Source organism: Mytilus californianus, unplaced genomic scaffold (genome assembly GCF_021869535.1).
Source record: "Mytilus californianus isolate M0D057914Y unplaced genomic scaffold, xbMytCali1.0.p SCAF_2, whole genome shotgun sequence".
NCBI lineage: Eukaryota > Metazoa > Mollusca > Bivalvia > Mytilida > Mytilidae > Mytilus > Mytilus californianus.
This window is the reverse complement of record NW_026262668.1, coordinates 115,776,133-115,790,881: the sequence shown is the minus strand read 5'-3', so window position 1 is coordinate 115,790,881 and position 14,749 is coordinate 115,776,133. Positions and strand designations below refer to the sequence as shown.

General features: G+C 33.3%; 1 protein-coding gene across 3 annotated transcripts in view; it reads left to right on the top strand.

The window, feature by feature from the left end:
- LOC127730831 (probable methyltransferase-like protein 24) overlaps positions 1-14,749 on the top strand; it is a 70,006-nt gene that overhangs the window by 27,267 nt on the left and 27,990 nt on the right. For 2 of the 3 annotated variants that reach the window (XR_007995316.1, XM_052239436.1), the window contains exon 1: positions 4,811-5,044. The exons of the other annotated variant lie outside the window; for it this stretch is intronic. Coding sequence is in view for 1 of the 2 variants with exons in the window: in XM_052239436.1 (XP_052095396.1) it covers positions 5,026-5,044 (19 nt within the window). In the remaining variant the exon portion in view is untranslated. Of the gene's footprint in view, positions 1-4,810; positions 5,045-14,749 lie in introns of those variants that run through there. 3 annotated transcript variants of the gene reach the window in all.

Genomic DNA, 14,749 nt, shown 5'->3' with positions numbered 1-14,749 from the left:
AGGGAACCTTCACGACGAATAACGTTAACGGTATTTTTATCTGCATTTGACGTTCAAGGGGAGTCAAAGAACTACTTTGTGAAATAGTTTTAATGTAACACCAATGTGGCCGTTTGGTTCGAAATTAAAATGATCTATATAAGGATAATTAAGTAACCTCTTGCAGCAGAGATTTTTTACATGTAAGATCGCGTCAATGAACTTCGCTATATTAAATGCTGTATGTGCCGTTTGTGTGTACTCTTTGTTATATAACCACAAGGGTTTTACTTTCCCGTGATTTCGGCATCGTTACCTCAAATTACGTTCATTTCAATTTTGCTATAACACCGTGTAGAAAGCCACGCCACAAAATCCGTGAAAAGGAAAACTGAAGAGGTTTTTTTTTTGCGAAAACAAGGCACCAGGAACATCTGCTTCTTCTTGCTGGAGATAGATTATATGTCAGCACCTTTCCGTGCACTATATTGTTTGGTGCTAACAATTATCAAAAAAGACAATTTGATACTTTTACTTGTCTTGGTCGTATTTTCTAAGCTTCGAAGCCGACATCCTATGTCAAATATTATCAACAATCCGTACGAAGCTTTCTACACGGTGTACAGTAAAACGGAAAAGTATCATGAGTTGTCCTTTGTTTCTCTCATTATGCTGACCAACACAGTTTTTTCAATACTTTGTTATGTGTATATGTGAAGTCAATAATACGTCGTCGAATGTTTTAGTTTTTATTTTAATAACAGAATTATAATTTGTCCCTAATGAAACAAAGTGTATCGTTATAAAGAATGGGTCATGCGTTTAACTGAGATTAGAAATGATAGGATTAGCCTAGTCTTTCATTCTGAGGAATAGGATTATATGCTAAGGACAGTGATTTCCTTCGATTCTTATGAATATAAAGGCTTTGGCTTCTGACTGTCATCCATTCTTTGGAATATAAACATAGTCTAACAATTATCTCCTATTCTTAGGAATATAAGCTTAGGCTTGTGATTGTCTTATTCTCATGAATATAGACTTAGGTTTGTGATTGTCTTCCATTCTTATGAATATGGACTTAGGCTTGTGATTGTTTTCCATTCTTATGAATAAAGGCTTTGGCTTGTGATTGTCTTCCATTCTTAGGAATATAAACTTAGGCTTGTGATTGTCTTCCATTCTTATGAATATAGGCTTTGGCTTGTGATTGTCTTCCATTCTTATGAATTAAGGCTTTGGCTTGTGAATGTCTTCTGTTGTTAGAACTGACTGTCTTCTATTCTTAGAAATATATGGTGAGGCTCGTGGCTGTCTTCTATTCTTAGGAATATAGTCTTAGCCTGTGACTGTAATCCATTCTTAGGAATATAGGCTGAGGCCTGTCTTTGGCTTGTGACTGTCTAACATACTTAGGAATATAGGCTTTGGCATCGGACTGTCTTCATTTCTTAGGAACTTAGGATTATAGGCTCGGACTTATCACTGTCGTCCATTCTTATGAATATAGCCTCGGGCTAACTGTCTTCAACTCTTAGGAATATAGGCTGAGGCTCGTGACTCTTCAATTCTTAGGAATATAGGCTTATATCAAACAAAGAAGATGCGGTATAATTGCCAATGAGACAACTCTCCACCAATTGACATCGAAGTTAACAACTATAGGTCACCATACGGCCTTCAACAATGAGCAAAACCCATACCGCATAGTCAGCTATAAAGGGACCCGAAATGACAAATGTAAATAAATTCAAACGAGAATACTAACAGCCTGATTTGTGTAAAAAAAACAATGGACGAAAGACGAATGTGATATACAGCAACAAACGAAAACTACTGAATTACAGGCTCCTGACTTGGGGCAGGCGCATACAGAATGTGGCGGGGTTAAACATGTATGCGGGCGCCAAACCCCCCTTACCCTCAACATGGAACAGTGGTGTAACAGTACAATACACTACAAACCAGTAAAAGTCTGAAATGGCCTATATCTGTACTCGACTGTACTGATTTTTACTCGACCAGTCTGAATTGGTCTGAATTTTACTCAACATTACTCTACCCCAGTCTTAACCATACTTGACTGTACTGATTTGTACTTGACCCTCATCTTTGCCATTGAAAATAGTCTGAACTATTACTCGACCAGTCTGAAACAGTAGTATAGGGGGAGGGTTGAAATCTCATAAACATGTTTAACCCCGCCGCATTTTTGCGCCTGTCCCAAGTCAGGAGCCTCTAGCCTTTGTTAGTCTTGTATTACTTTTAATTTTAGTTTCTTGTGTACAATTTGGAGTTTAGTATGGCGTTCATTATCACTGAACTAGTATATATATTTGTTTAGGGGCCAGCTGAAGGACGCCTCCGGGTGCGGGAATTTCTCGCTGCATTGAAGACCTGTTGGTGACCTTCTGCTGTTGTCTGTTCTATGGTCGGGTTGTTGTCTCTTTGACACATTCCCCATTTCCATTCTCAATTTTATTAACCCATTCTCGACCTGTACTCGACCTATTTTTTCCGTCTAAACCATACTCGACCAAAGGTCTGAACAATACTCGACCAGTCTGAACCATACTTGACCAAATAACCTCTACTTTTTCTAAATTTTAACTGTTAAAATAAATTTCTTTTTAACTGACATGACAACAGCCACAATAAAATAAAGATATATTATAAAAACAGATTTTTACATTCTTACATGATTCTCAGATTTATCGAATAGAGATAGTTAAATCAAATTATCTTATATAATAATTTAATAATATTAATTCTAAAGTTTTAGAGTTTTGTTAAAAAAGATTTTCTTTTACCTAAAAACCACACCTACACTGAGGGTAATTAAACCTTATTAAGGTGCTTCCTGTTTGGCATGTGTGTTTTTTTAAAATTAATTTTCCTAAATTCCTAAATAAAAACTACATAGGTTTCATGGTTACATACAAAATATGTGCAATAGTTATATAATTATCTTTTTAATGAGGTAACAACAGCCAACAACATCACTGAAATTGTTTAACCTTATTTTAGAAATATATCTATTATTATAATTTGGGATATATTAAATTAATAAAATTGTTCTTCTGATTAGTGGTGAAGTATAAAGTAATACCTCCTGCTTGGGGCAAACTTATGAAAAAGATCACACCTGGTCAGAGAGTACTAAATTCTAAATAACATTCATTCAAAATTGCAACATCCCGTGAAACTTAAATCGCAAGGCCTTTTGAATTCACTAGATAAGTAATACACAAGTTTAAGAAAAATAGGGCTTTCTTTTAACCTGTAAAACACACATGTACTGAGGTAATTAAAGTGCTTCTTGTATGCCATGTCTTTAATTTTGACAAAAATTATTTAAATTTAATTGAAATAAATTTTTACTGTAACTTTGGAACACATTTCCTTTTTTTAAAAGTTTATCACAGGATTACTATGGAAGTTCTATTATCATGATTATATTAAATTCTTGGTTTAACAAAACAAAGGTGTCATTTTTTAAATTGCTTTATATACTATTTTATATATATTTTAATAAAAAAATGTTCACTGCATTATTAACTAAACTCAACTGACACCATAAATCTATACGGGGCTTAAGTTAATGGTGAAAATTGTCCAGTAACCATAAAATATATCTGAAACATTCAAAAAATTTTGAATAACATTGAAAATATTAGTCACAATTCAGTTTTGAGATTATTTGATCAGCTTGTTTTATTTTTATTTTAAAAGTGATATATATGTATGTATATAAGTGTTGATGAATATGGTGATGAAGTTATATTATTTTTATTGTGAAATTTTGGTTTCAATGCTATATTGAATACATTTTTAATTTCAAATTTTTGTTCCTAAATTGATGAAATACAATAGATAGATACAAAAAACAGGTCTAGGCTGGTTAAGACTTGGTCGAGTATAGTTCACACTAGGTCGAGTATGGTTCATACTAGGTCAAGTATGGTTCAGACTAGGTCGAGCATGGTTCAGACGCGTATAAAATGGTTAAGTAAGGGTCGAGTACAAGTTCAGACTGTTAAGTATGGTTCAGACTACAGTCGAGTATTATCAAGTAAATTTCAGACCAATTTAGACTGGTCGAGTAAAAATCAGTACAGTCGAGTACAGATATAGGCCATTTCAGACTCTTACTGGTTTGAAGTGATATATGAACAAACTATGAAAATCAGTTGAAAAGGGATTAACTCATCAGATCGATACAAAGCACAAAAACAAGAAACGAAATCACAGACTTGCCTTTGGCTTGTGACTGTTTTCCATACTTATAATTTAGTCTAAGGCTTGTGATTGTTTTCCATATATAGGAACATATGCTAAGGAAATTGATTTCCTTTGATTCTTATAAATATATAGGCTTAGGTAAGTTATTCATCTGCCATTCTTATACGAATATAGGCGGAGGCTAGTGATTATCTTTCATTCTTATAAATATACGCTATGGCTTTTGTGACTGTCATCCATTCTTTGGAATATAGTCTTAGGTTAGTGGTTTCCATCTTCCAACCTTGGATATCTTAATTTCGTGTAGCATAAACTATCCTAATTTCGTGTATCATAACATATCTTAATTTCGTGTAGCATAACATATCTTAATTTCGTGTAGAATATAGGCTTAGGCTTCTGACTGACTTATATTCTTAGGAATATTGACTCACACTTCAAAGGAGGTAGGTGTCAAACAAAATACAAACAGCTTTGGTTAAAGACGGATGGTCATTTGATGTCATTAAACCTTACAAAAAAAGTCATGCGATAAGATAACTCTTAATGCAAAACACAACAGACTACAAATAAGTGATAGTTATGTGAGTGCACGTTGACAAGGAGAAGAGTGAGATTATATGTAAAATTAACTTTCTTCCTTAGCTAAGTTTACAATGACATTATACCGGTAGTTATCGTACTATACGCGAAAGGAAATGAATTATTTTGATAAAAGACTGTAAACATGTTTGTAGTCGCAACACAGGAACGTATTTATAAGTGATAAGATAACATATTGTACTGTGACACGTAAAATCCACAATGGCCGGTTCTTGTAACGGTAAGTCTAACATTCTTTATTATCATGTAGTTATTATCATTAACGCTGTCTGTTATTTTTTATTTATTTTTATACAACATATATATATGTGTACATATATGGCACTAATTTACTGCAATAAGTGGGTCAGTTTGTTATGAGTGGTTGATGTTGTTTACTTCTGTTTTGATGGATACTAAATATAACAATTAAGAATGTAAAGAGGGACCCTCTCCATATTCATTTCAAAACTGACGCATATCGGATAATTATGTACTCAGTTAAATTTAGAATAGTAGCTCCATCCCTTTACTAAATTGTCAATAAAAATGATCGGTTGCTCATTATCCCCTCGTTGAATACCAAGTAATAATTCAGGTAATGTTTAGTCACAATTTTTTATGTTTTTTAAGGAGGGCATCCTACTTCTTTATTAAATTTTTACTGAATATATACTATAAGCATTGCCGTATTATACTGTGGTTCTCCCATGTAATTCGCTAATGTATTATGATTAAATCAATCTGATTAAAATACAGACCCTGTGTGTCCAAGATTTGTCAGGTTGTTTTTACACATGTAGGCAATGTAAAACAGAGCAGTGCTATACTTTCACGTTTTTTCATGGTTTTTTCTTTCCCACTTTTTTAAATGACGATTTATGTTCTGTTAAATATTTTTACCATCACCTCCTTCCTTTAAGGATTTGCCAATAGTATATTTTGGATTGTCTGGGAGGAGGCAGGATGATTTTTTTGTGAACGGAATATTCATACACCCTTTGTTGTCTGGATTATTTGTATTCATACGAAGAGCAGTTCATTAAACATTTCTTACTCCATCAGGAAAATCTAGAGTCATGAAATCATATAGAATATTATAAAGAACATGTTTCCATAAGATAATTATATTATCTTTTTGAGGAAAATCTGAAAATGAGTTTTTACTGTAAAAATAACTGAAATTTGTTTTTTTTTTCTTCAATATTTTACTTGATTTTTATGAGACATCTTTACGTTAAACGTTTTTGAAAAATGTAAATAATACATGTATATCAATAAATTCGCCGACCTAAATTGAAATTAATTAGGGTTAGGGTTAGGGTTAGTAAGTATTTTAAATACTTTTCCATGGATTTTATCGCAGGCAAAACACATTCCATATAGTATTCTAGTATAGAACCTAGTATGACAAAATGTGCAACAATTCAATAGAGAAAACCAACGGTCAGATTTATACCACAACAATGATCGAAACCAAAACATGACAGAAATCACCAAACGACAACTACTGAATACAGATTTCTGGCTTATGACAAAGAATTTTAGGTGTTTAACACGATAGTGAGTGCTCGGCTCTCACCACAAACTGTGACAATGGTGCATCAATACAATGTAAAAACAAACTAAAAAAATCAGTTAGAAAGGGTTATAACACAAATTATCAAAATGATAAAAGACTTTAAGTACCGATCTTAGAGTACAAACAGTTATTGAAAGCTACTACAGGGTCCAATATCAACTAACAAATAAAACGTTGTTCTCCCAGAATAAAACGCCAATCAGTACACCTCTTACTGATTTAGTGAACAGGCGTCGTAAGCATTCTTAGAAAGGCATGATATGGCCTGATGCAAAACCATGAAATGAGTATAGACAGGATGTAGTTGGACCATAAGTGTTAATACCTGAATGCCAATACAATCATGCTGATAAGAATTCATGTATCAAAATTTTAAAAATAAAATCAATGAATATACCGATAAAGACATTATTCAAAGATCTTACTTATAATGCCGATTTATAACCTTTAAGAATAGGGATGATGCCTTAATTATTGAGTTCTTTAAACAACATCGCTGTAAAATTAGGATGTGATATCCAATTTGATTTTAAATTTCTACAAGTACAGCCAGATTCCCAAACCAAATATAGCGATATATAACTTTCTGGATCAAGTATGAAATACGGAATTGAAGTATATAGCGATATATAACTTTCTGGATCAATATATATAAGAAGATGTGGTATGAGTGCCAATGAGACAACTCTCCATCCAAGTCAAAATTTATAAAAGTAAACCATTATAGGTTAAAGTACGGTCTTCAACACGGAGCTTTTGCTCACACCGAACAGCAAGCTATAAAAGGTCCTTAGAATTACTAGTGTAAAACCATTCAAACGAAAAAACCAACGGTCTAATCTATATAAAAACGAGAAACGAGAAACACTTATGAACCCCATCAACAAACAACAACTACTGAACATCAGATTCCTGACTTAAGACAGGTGCAAACAATGCAGCGGGTTTAAACGTTTTAATGGTACCAAACCTTCACCCTTATCTGAAACAATAGTGTAACATCACAACATAGAAAGACACAAGTATGAAATACGGTATTGTAGTATATAGCGATATATAACTCCCTGGATCGAGTATCAAATACGGTATTGTAGTTAGTTTGGATGGATTAAAATATTAAGAAGAGTGTATCTACTCGGCTCGAAATTTGTGATGAGGATTTTTAATTATTGTATTATCATAACTATTAAAATATTAAATTTCGACAAAAAATAAACATTTCGTATAAAAATTTACTCAGACAATATAAAATATCTTTGTCCTCATTGTTTTCAAGTACCTGGCTATTTTATTTTTTCTATTAAAAACCTATCGTTGTATTTGTCACGTGTGTTCTTTGTGTTGTGTAGATTATTATTGCTTCGCATCACGGTGCGGAGCTATTAGTTTCAGTCGACATACACGCTATCTTGAAATAATTACTTATCACGTAAAGATTCTGATTGGTTGCTTTATGATGCGGCTAAGATACAGCTTCAGCTATTGGCTTAATTGAGTTAAAGAATTACAGACTTTTCTCGTCTCAGGATAAGACATCAAATGCCGGAAAATTAACTATGTGTATTTCAGTTCCGATCAACTGTCATTAATTCATCTTCGTTTTATTATGCAATATTGAAATATCAATTATTGATACGTGTTTATTTGCTTTTTTAATCTGCAATATGCACGATTTGTTTTGCTAAACAATGTTCCTATACAATGTTTACAAAAGCATTATCTGTATTTTATAACTTCTGCCAATCTAGGCACACCTCCAGAGTCGTGTCTATTTGTAAATGTTATAATTTTCAACAAGTAAAGTGAACCAAATTTTAAAAGCATGGGTGTATATCAATCAATATCTAAAAATACAACATTTCCAATACTAAATCAACAACCACATTACCTTAAATTATGATAGAGCGAAGCAGTCCACAGCTTTTTAGAAAGCTCAAACTTGTTTGAGTTATATTAAGTCGTTATGATGTTAGTACTATATTTTTACATTATAATACTCCCATGATCATATTCTCAAGTGTTTCCGTAGCTGAAATTCATGTAGAAAGAACACATGTAAACTTTAACAAATAGTTTTAAGATATAAATAATGATGTAGAACACGGAAATGGATTTTTATAATGTTTTGCGAAACATTGGATCAAATTTAATTACTGAAACGATGGATTACGCATTTATAATCGTTAAGTTTATCAAGGCCTTTTTTGGTCATATAGTTTGTACACATAAGTTTATACGTCATCTGTATATACCCAAGAAAAAAACATGTAAAGGATTTACTCTTGTAGAAAAATAGGGTAGATAGGTAGGAATTATTTTTTTTGGTGCTTATTATTTATCCTTAAAACACAGCAGACTTGCAATTTTGTCACTTTACTGACTATTTTATGTGCCATAAAAAAAACCCAACTCATTTGAACTAAAAAGGAAACCTTTCACACGAGTTATTTCTATTTTTGGTGGAGATTAATAGTACGTGTTTTTGATACAGTCTAAATGCGTACACTACATAACTTTGAAGTGATTTATTTGTTTTATGTTAGTTTTTTCAATGGGAAATAATAAACGATTCAAGATTACATGTAAGTCATATTCGCATTTTTTTCAGTTAAATTTTCCTAAATTAATGCATTGCACACTGTAAATATAAGTTTTTTTTAGACCGTGTATAACGTGGAACGTGGAACGTGTAATAGTGGTCTAAGTATTTACTTTGGTGTTCCAAATTTTAAATACATGTGCACCTTAAGAAGGCAATGTGTGTACTACTTGGACGAATATTGTGTACATCTTGGACTAAAAGTGTGTACCCTTGAACACCTAGTGTTACACGTTGAAAGCATCCTGGATCTTGTTCCAGCATTATCTGTTAATATCAAGAACACTTAATGTAAGGATCTTGATAGGGGATCTTTCATTTCTGTACTCTTTCATTTTTAGGTCATGCTTCTCTATTCTTTATATTTTAGAACCATTCTCTATTCATAATTGTGGGAACATTTTTCTCTATTCTTTTTTTTTTGGCCCATTTTTGTCTATTGTGTATTGTTTAGGCCCATTTTCTCTAACTAAGCCCATTATTCTCTATTTTGTAAACCCAATCCAGACTCTCTAATATGTTCAACTGGAACATATTTTTACATATTCCTTTCTTTTTAACATTTTAATGGCCTTGAAATAGTAAATATTTTATTGATTGAAATTGAAGTAATAAAAGAAAAAAGTTCCAATGTCCCACTGCGTTGCACATATTTTATCTGTCCAAGGCAATAACAAAATTATAAATATCTTACAAGAAATGCAGTTATTTGATCGATAATTTCCAAGGGGTATAACTCAAAAGAATAGTTGGTCGGCAGTCTTCAATGACCTTGCTGATATAAGCAATTCATAAGAACTTCATGAAAATTCGACGAGAAATGTAGGCGACGGAGTGCTTCCGATGCAATGTGCAATACAAATTACATTTCACTGAGACATACTGTAACTCCTGTAGAAATAGTTGATCAGCGCTGATTTGCAAACTCGACTAAGACCTTGCTGATACAAATTTCATTACAATCCTACAAGAAATGTAGATGTGAGAGTGCTTACATTGCAATTTTCGTCATAATTAATATTTTCAAGGGCATAACTCTTAAAGATAGTTGATCGTCACTGATTTTTTAACTTGTCCGAGACGTTTCTGATATGAACCTTATATATAAACTTCATAAATATCTGGAAGGTATTTTATACATGAGAGCGCTTACAATGCAAAGTTGATAATTCCAAGGGGCATAACTTTTTTTTAAATATTTGATCGGGGTTTACTTTCGGTCTTATCTTTAACTTAGACATTCCTGACATAAACCTATGATATAAGTTCGTAAATATCTGGCAAGAATTGTACACATGAGGGCGCTAAAATTGCAATTTTCAAGTCTATAAAATTTACGTTTCTAAAGGACATAACACATGAAAAAAGAATTCTTCAGCGCTGATTTTCGAACTTGTCCGAGACATTACTGATATAAATCCATGATATAAACCTGACAAGAATTGTACACATGAGAGCGCTTACAAGACCAGACGGACGGACGGATTGTCGGTATTTCTATGTCCCCAGCAACGCGTCGCTCGGGGGATCAAACGAACTACAATACAAGAAGATACGAGCAACTACAAATTTCAGTGAACAACTTTACAACATTTGATAAGTATTAAAAGGACATTTTATAACTACACTTCAATTTAGCAGGCCAAATTTGAAATTATTGCAGAATCTCCGCTTCCTCACGTCCATGTCTGCTGTTATGAATTACTTTATTTAAAAATGTTATAAAATGGTACAATCAAAGTTTTTGCACAATGACAATAATTATTTTCATAGTCATAACACGTGCATATATAAACCTCAATCGAAAAAAAATAGAAAAACATGTTAAATCTTCTTTAAAATTGAAATAAATACATAAATAATAAAAAATACGAGAGTACAATTTTACAATGAAAGTCTACTGTACTGAGAAGCAATTATATTTGCCTTAAGTAAATAAAATTTAAATCTTCTAAACTATTGAAATAAATATAAAAATAATCAAGAGATACAAGACTAAAATTTTAAAATAAAAAGTCTATTGTTCTAAGTAGTAATTATAAATACCTTATTTCAAAATATGCATGACTTTTAAGATGACAGTTCGTTTTATCTTTCGTCGCCTCTAAAGAGTTGAACTCGACCCCGAATGTCTTTACTAAAACGATAACTTCTTTAGGATCTCAGTTGTAATGGCTTATTCGTCAAAAATATTTTCAATAATCATAGAACCGTTAGATAGCTCTTGGGATTAATAATATATATAATTATAGCTCCAAATAGGGGGCCGGCCTCACCCCTTAAATCCACCTTTACAAACTCTGCTTTAAAATAAACTCTCCCGCCAAATACCTCTCCTTTACGTAAACACATTTGGGTCATGCTTTTGCAGCTATCTGGTCCAAGTTAAATGAGATATAGAATTTTTATTTCTTTTAAAGTGATTTTTGTTGTTGCGGATCTAACCTATTTCTGTCTCGATTAGCTCTATTTGAATAGATGATGTCGGATTATAAAGTGTGCATAAAATGATCGGGTCAGATGCACACTTTAGACGACCACCAGGAATGCTTGCGCGATATGGCCATGTTTGCACCCTTCACATTTATTTCGAGCACAAACTACTGGTGCATCTGGGAAAGTTTAATGGCATGTCTGAACCTAGATATATAAAATCTTATTTTTTTATATACTTCAAAGGACAAGTTACACTAAGGGCCGTATTTGGTCCCCTATTTTGTCACAAAATAATTTTCATGACATAAATGAACTTAGCATCGGAAAAGATTTGCAGAAATCTGTTCTTCAGTAGCACATGCGTATTTTATCTTTTAGTAAAGCAGAAACCTGATTTTGGGTTGCTTAAAGTGCTTTGAATACGTCAAAAGGTAGAAAAATGTTGATTTTTGGACTGACATATTTGGTTTCAAAAGGACTCCGCCAACGTTAGCAACTGTAATAGTTAGTGATTAAGATGGCATACAAACGGGGTTTGCAGACTAAGAAAAGAAATTATTGGCTCACTTTGGCGGAGGCACTCAAAAATTAAAAAAATCTCTTTTAAAAAGAAAACCAATAACTTTCGTCGAAATAGTAATATCGGAGCGAAATCGGAAAAAGAATGATAATCTGATCTGTGAAGACACAAAAAAAGGCAAACATATTTAATGATTATTTTTGTAGTCAATCAAATCTTGATGACTCTAACACACAAATGCCAGACATACCGGACAGACGAACAGATGGACTTAGTTATATGGTCATATCTGAGAACGTGGTAGTAGACATTTTGAAGATTTTGGACGTATCAAAAGCATCGGGACCAGATCGTGTAAGCCAAAGACTTCTCAAGGAAGCACCTGGAATTTTGAAATATCCACTGTGATATCCTGTCTTTATCACTTAGCAAATGTGCTAATGTTTCCTCTGTATTTAAGAAAGGCTCTCCAAGTGATTATAAAAACTACAGACCTATTTAATTGCTAAGCGTTATTGGGAAAGTGATGGATAGATGTGTTTTTAAGCATATTCATAATTTCTTACTTGCAAACCAGATTATTACTCCAAACCAATCAGGTGTCACACAAGAGGACTCAGCCATTAATCAATTGCTTAATATTACAAATGAGTTTGGGAAGGCATTAGATGTCGGGAAAGAAATTAGAGTATTTTTTTGCGACATAAGTAAGGCGTTTGACAAAGTTTGCCCTAAGGGGTTGTTGAGAAAATTGAAAGCTATTGGCATAAAGGGTTCTATTTTGGCATGGGTACAAAATTATCTTTCCCATAGAAAGCAAAGGGTCGTTATTAATAATGTATCCTGTGCGTGGGGCAATACAAAGGTTGGAGTACCCCAGGGGTTCGATCCTGGGACATCTGTTATCATTGATATTTATAAATGATATCATATCTGATATATAGTCCACTATTAAGTTGTTTGCTGGTGATACTAGTTTATATTTGATAGTAGATGACCCCCGAGAATCGGCAAGAAACTTTAATACTTATCTAGCAAAAATCCATAGATGGTCTTCAAATTGGCTAGTGACCTTTAACCATCAGAAAACCGAGACCATGACAATTTCATGGAAACTTCGCAAACCTGACACTTAGTTGAAATTTAATTAATAAAATATGTTTACACTAAAGGATTTTCCTCAAGTTTTGAGTCTCATTCACATTTTCCCCAGTTTATTTTCGCTGTTTTATTGTCGAGCCTGCGACTTTTGTCGCAGAAAGCTCGACATAGGGATAGTGATCCGGCGGCGGCGGCGGCGTTAGCTAACTTCTTAAAAGCTTTATATTTTAGAGGGTGGAAGACCTGGATGCTTCATACTTTGTATATGGATGCCTCATGTTACGAAGTTTCCGTCAGTCACATGTCCAATGTCCTTGACCTCATTTTCATGGTTCAGTGACTACTTGAAAAAAAAGTTCAGATTTTTTGTAATGTTAAATTCTCTCTTATATAAGTAATAGGATAACTATATTTGGTATGTGCTTACCTTGCAAGGTCCTCATGCCCGTCAGACAGTTTTCACTTGACCTCGACCTCATTTCATGGATCAGGGAACAAGGTTAAGTTTTCGTGGTCAAGTCCATATCTCAGATACTATAAGCAATAGGTCTAGTATATTCGGTGTATGGAAGGACTGTAAGGTGTACATGTCCAACTGGCAGGTGTTATCTGACCTTGACCTCATTTTCATGGTTCAGTGGTTATAGTTAAGTTTTTGTGTTTTGGTCTGTTTTTCTTATACTGTATGCAATAGGTCTACTATATTTGGTGTATGGAAGGATTGTAAGGTGTACATGTCTAGCTGGCAGGTGTCATCTGACCTTGACCTCATTTTCATGGTTCAGTGGTTATAGTTGATTTTTTGTGTTTTGGTCTGTTTTTCTTATACTGTATGCAATAGGTCTACTATATTTGGTGTATGGAAGGATTGTAAGGTGTACATGTCTAGCTGGCAGGTGTCATCTGACCTTGACCTCATTTTCATGGTTCAGTGGTTATAGTTGAGTTTTTGTGTTTTGGTCTGTTTTTCTTATACTGTATGCAATAGGTCTACTATATTTGGTGTATGGAAGGATTGTAAGGTGTACATGTCTAGCTGGCAGGTGTCATCTGACCTTGACCTCATTTTCATGGTTCAGTGGTCAAAGTTAAGTTTTTGAGTTTTGGTCTTTTTTTCTAATACTGCATGCAATAGGTCTACTATATTTGCTGTATGGAATGATTGTAAGGTGTACATGTCTAGCTGGCAGGTGTCATCTGACCTTGACCTCATTTTCATGGTTCAGTGGTCAAAGTTAAGTTTTTGAGATTTGATCTTTTTTTCTAATACTATATGCAATAGTTCAACTACATTTGGTGTATGGAAATATTTTATGATCTATATGTCAGTCACGCAGGTTTTATTTGACCTTGACCTCATTTTCAAGGTTCATTGCTCAGTGTTAAGTTTTTGTGTTTTGGTCTGTTTTTCTTAAACTATAAGCAATAGGTCAACCATACTTGTTGTATGGAAGAATTGTTAGCTGTACATGCCTGCCTAGCATGGTTCATCTGACCTTGACCTCATTTTCATGGTTCATTGGTCAATGTTTAGTTTACTTGGTTAATGTTAAGTTTATGTGACAGTTGTATTAAAGCTTTATATTTAGGACTATCAACATAATATCAATGATTAGTAAAGAAGGCGAGACATTTCAGCGTGTGCACTCTTGTTATTTTTAACGAAGGCAGTAGAGTAGTAGCCATTTGAAGAAATAATATTTAAGGA